Genomic DNA, 3,925 nt, shown 5'->3' with positions numbered 1-3,925 from the left:
TTCTCTTTTTCACACAATGCACCAAATAACAACGTTGTCCGAGTTGTGACATTGAGTTGGGATTGGGGAAGGGCAAGAGGGAGGTGCTGAGAAATTGGTAACTCAGTTGTAAAGCCTTCTTGCTTTGTTCTCTTAAAAACTTGAGAACCTGATAGAGTGTACACAAGATAACTGCTCATTGATGTCTTTTGACTTGTTCTAGGTCCCAATATACTCATAGCAGGAAAACTGTGTTATCTTCTGTAGCTGTTAATGATTCTTGCTAAATATTTTTGGAGCTTTGGACTTTGCCATCTCTGCTAGTCCTGTCAGAAACCGAGCAGTTGTTTGCCCAGTGTGAACTGGCAAATAAATATTTCATTATTTTATAATGAGTGGGAGGCACATGAATGGAAGGCTTGGTCATTCAGAGATTGCAGCCGCTTTTCTCTGGGGATCTCATGCTGTGTCTCTTTTGGTATTTCAGACTGGCTGCTGGAAAGCTGCCCTGCCGTAGCCACTGACGCTATGGAAGACCGCATCCGCTGGTCTAGGCTGTAGAATGGTAGCGCACAGCAAGGTGTCAGCAGATAATGCAGTTGCAGCAGACCCAAGGTGTCTACTTGACCCTCCGGCACGGGATCGTTCACAGGCTCGAGGCTACCAGGGCCCAGGCCGGCCCAGCACTGTGCAGGCACAGAGCAACACACACTTCCGAACCTTTCGCTCGCAAGCGGATTTCAGTAGCATCACTAGAGCCAGCAGCCTGCTGGATGCCTGTGGCTTCTACTGGGGACCTCTGACTGTCAATGCTGCCCATGAGAAGCTGAAGTCTGAGCCTGAGGGCACCTTCCTCATCAGGGACAGCACACAGAAGAATTGCTTCTTTGCCATCAGTGTTAAGACTGCAACTGGGCCCACCAGCATCCGGATAAACTTTCAGACTGGGCATTTCAGCCTGGATGGCAGCAAAGAGACTTTTGACTGTCTTTTTAAGCTGCTGGAACATTATCTAAGCTCCCCAAGGAAGGTACTGGTTACCCCACTGCGCAAAGTCCGTGTGCAGCCCCTGCAGGAGCTCTGCCGGAAAAGCATTGTGAAAACTTTTGGAAGAGAGAACTTAAACCAGATCCCCCTCAATCCTGTTTTAAAGGACTACCTGAAATCCTTCCCATTTCAGATATAAGTGCAGCATTAACTGTATAGGGACGTGTGAGAGATGTGTGAAGAAATCCAGCTTCCTGGGTTTTTAACCATGTTTGACAGTGAGCAAACTTATTTTTGTAGCAATTTACTGTATTTTGAACTTGAACACTTGACTTTTTATGTTTACAAAAACTGTTTGCACAAACCTGGGGCTTTAAAACCCTGGCGTAATTTTTCTGCCAAGCAGAATATTTTATTATTATATAATATTTTTAATGATATTAACGTAATAAACTTTATTGTGAAAGTTTTTAAAAAAAATAGCATCTCTGGTTTTAGTTTTAAAGGTTCTAAGTACCTATCCTGCTGACAAACTTGAGCTGATGATTGAGTGTGTAATGCAGACGGATCTCCACATGGTCCTGCTTTTTGCCCTACCGAACTAGCCTGGTTTAGTGCTAGTCCAAACAGACAGAGGATTCCTGCCCAAAAGGCCTAAAACAGAAAGATGCAAGTGAGTAGAACATGTCCTTAGGATAAATCTGCCCAGAAATCTAGCTCTTTTCTTCTAAATTCTAAGGCTAGAGCCGTGCACAATATTTGAAAGAGAATTGAACCCTTGGCTGAGCTAATTGCACCAACTCTGCTTGCCTTTTTTCTATTAAAAGCTACAAGGCTGTAAGCAAGAAGAGGCTCCTGTCTGACGTAATAAACCACATGAATGTCAGCAGGGAAAAATAAAACTGCCCAGGAATGCCATTCACACGTCTGAAAGGTCTGTGAACACTGTGTCACTATGATGCGCTGGGGGAAGGATAGCTTAGTTCTCTTATTAAATTGGCATGCACAAAATGGCAAAGATGCAGACAACTTTAGACTTCAGAAAGATGCCCCCAATTCCTGATGACCTACAGAGCACAGACTTGTTATTTTGAAAGAATCTGTGACTTAACTCTGTGACGATATAGAGAAAGCATAAGCCTATAGATTTGTAGCTGTAATTTCTAGTGGCTAAACTGCATTCAAAGGAAGTTAAAATGTACCATACTGTTTTGTACTACCATTTGTACAAAATCAGTGAAGGCACCACTGGGTTTCTGCCTGCTAACAAAAGGCAAAATCTGTGCCCCATAGAGCTGTGACTGTAAATGACTGAGATGCCCAATGTTGCAAAATATTGCCTGTAATGATAAAGTGGTTCTCCCCTCCCCCCCAGCATTTCCTGAAATCCATGAAAAGCTGACTTGGAAAACCAGCTGAACCAAATCACTTAAAAGAAGGCACAGAGTCTTTCACAGAAATGTACTCTATCAGCACAGATCTACAGTGCTTACAGTAACTGTAAGCAGTAAATGAAGTCATCTTTAGAGTTTGGAAGATAAAAGGTCTCTCCCTTGGCTGTAATTCACATTCCTTTTAAAGCTAAATCCACTTCTACGAAACACCAAGTGCATGTTATAGAGTGTTCCTCCCTGAATAATTTGTTTAATGTCATTTACTCTACAGAATCAGCTCTTACGTCATTGATGTTTCTTTGGAGCAAATAGGCTACCTCCTCAAACATGACTAAGTGCACTGGACACTGAGAAAGGGAAAAAGAAAGAATGTACAGACAGTATCATGTGACCCTTTACTTCCCTAAAATGTTTTTTGGATCAGTCCTGCCATCCCTGGCTGAGATTAGCAGACAACATTTCTGCTTCATTCTAAAGCTGGAATTAGTTGCTGAAAGATGCATTTTCCCACAGCAGCTGCAAGGATATAAACTGGGGAAGTAGTGAATGTTGTGTTAAGCAGCAGATAAAAGAGAGGAGCAAAAGAGCAAATCTACGTGAATGTGAATAGCTTTAAGAAGTTAAACTGGGGAGGAAAAAAAAAGGCTTTTCAGGTTGAAGGCTGCCAAACTGCTTTGCTGTCAGCAGATTGTTATCCCTTTTCCTGTCTTCTTTTCCCAGCCCCACACTGTAGTATCTTTTAACCCTTCAGGCCCCAAAGTAAAGACTCCTGCCTTGCTGTATAAATGAGTGTCCACATGACCACATTAGTAGTAGAACAAGCACAATGTAGCTTAGAAGGTTCTCCACTACCCCTGGTGAAAACAAACAAAACTAGACCTAAATATGCAGTAAGGGGCTTCCACTTGAAAGGCAGGGAATGAAAGGCATAAGGATTGAGCCCATTTCATACTCTTCCTGGCAGAAACAAACCTACTTTCTTTGTCCCTTTTGTTGCTTTAGAGTAAGTTTAGCAGAAATAATCCATATCCTCCCTCCTTAATGCCTTCAGTTTGTCTTTCATATGAAATGTAAACATGGGCTACCTCAGAAAAAAATATAATCAAAATTGTAAATAAGGACAAGAACATCACAATTGTATAAAAGGTCTCTTAAGGAAAGAGGAGACAGAGCAGGCTTGTATTTTAAGCTATGTGCCTTTTCACCTGCCATATTCTTCCCTGTCCTTCCTTTCCTTCTTCCCTTCTCTCTCTCCCCCCAGCATACAGTAATGCAGTGGCCAGGCAGATCCTCTCTCTAGCAGATATATGTACATCGGTCCAAAGCAGTTAAGAAATCCTACCCACAGTATGTGTGTTCACAATGTCACTCTGGCTTGCCCTCTGTAAGAGCGAATGGAGGGCTCTCTAAAATGTTTGCTTACCTGTGTGCACTGACTTTAAGGACTCTGTCACATGTAACGGGCATAGTAGAAGTCTCCTGAAGATTTCTGCAGTAATTCGAGCTGTTAAATCTCTCATCCTCTCATAAAGTACCAGCAAGGTCAAATAGGGAATTTGTGGGAT

At 42.5% G+C, this 3,925-nt stretch overlaps 1 protein-coding gene across 1 annotated transcript; it reads left to right on the top strand.

Moving 5' to 3' along the window:
• Nucleotides 1–512: 512 nt before the first annotated feature.
• On the top strand, nt 513–1,433 carry SOCS1 (suppressor of cytokine signaling 1). Its single transcript, XM_010017747.1, has one exon. The coding sequence runs from the start codon at nt 542–544 to the stop codon at nt 1,163–1,165; it is 624 nt and encodes a 207-aa protein (XP_010016049.1). The 5' UTR covers nt 513–541; the 3' UTR covers nt 1,166–1,433.
• Nucleotides 1,434–3,925: the final 2,492 nt, after the last annotated feature.

The sequence above is a fragment of the Nestor notabilis genome, unplaced genomic scaffold, assembly GCF_000696875.1.
Source record: "Nestor notabilis isolate BGI_N333 unplaced genomic scaffold, ASM69687v1 scaffold14497, whole genome shotgun sequence".
Classification (NCBI taxonomy): Eukaryota; Metazoa; Chordata; class Aves; order Psittaciformes; family Psittacidae; genus Nestor; species Nestor notabilis.
The sequence above is the reverse complement of the archived record's forward strand: the minus strand, read 5'-3'. Positions and strand labels throughout refer to the sequence as shown.

Coding starts and splice junctions, on each gene's coding strand:
- SOCS1 (XM_010017747.1), top strand. CDS start 542: ATGGTAGCGCACAGCAAGGTGTCAGCAGATAATGCAGTTGCAGCAGAC.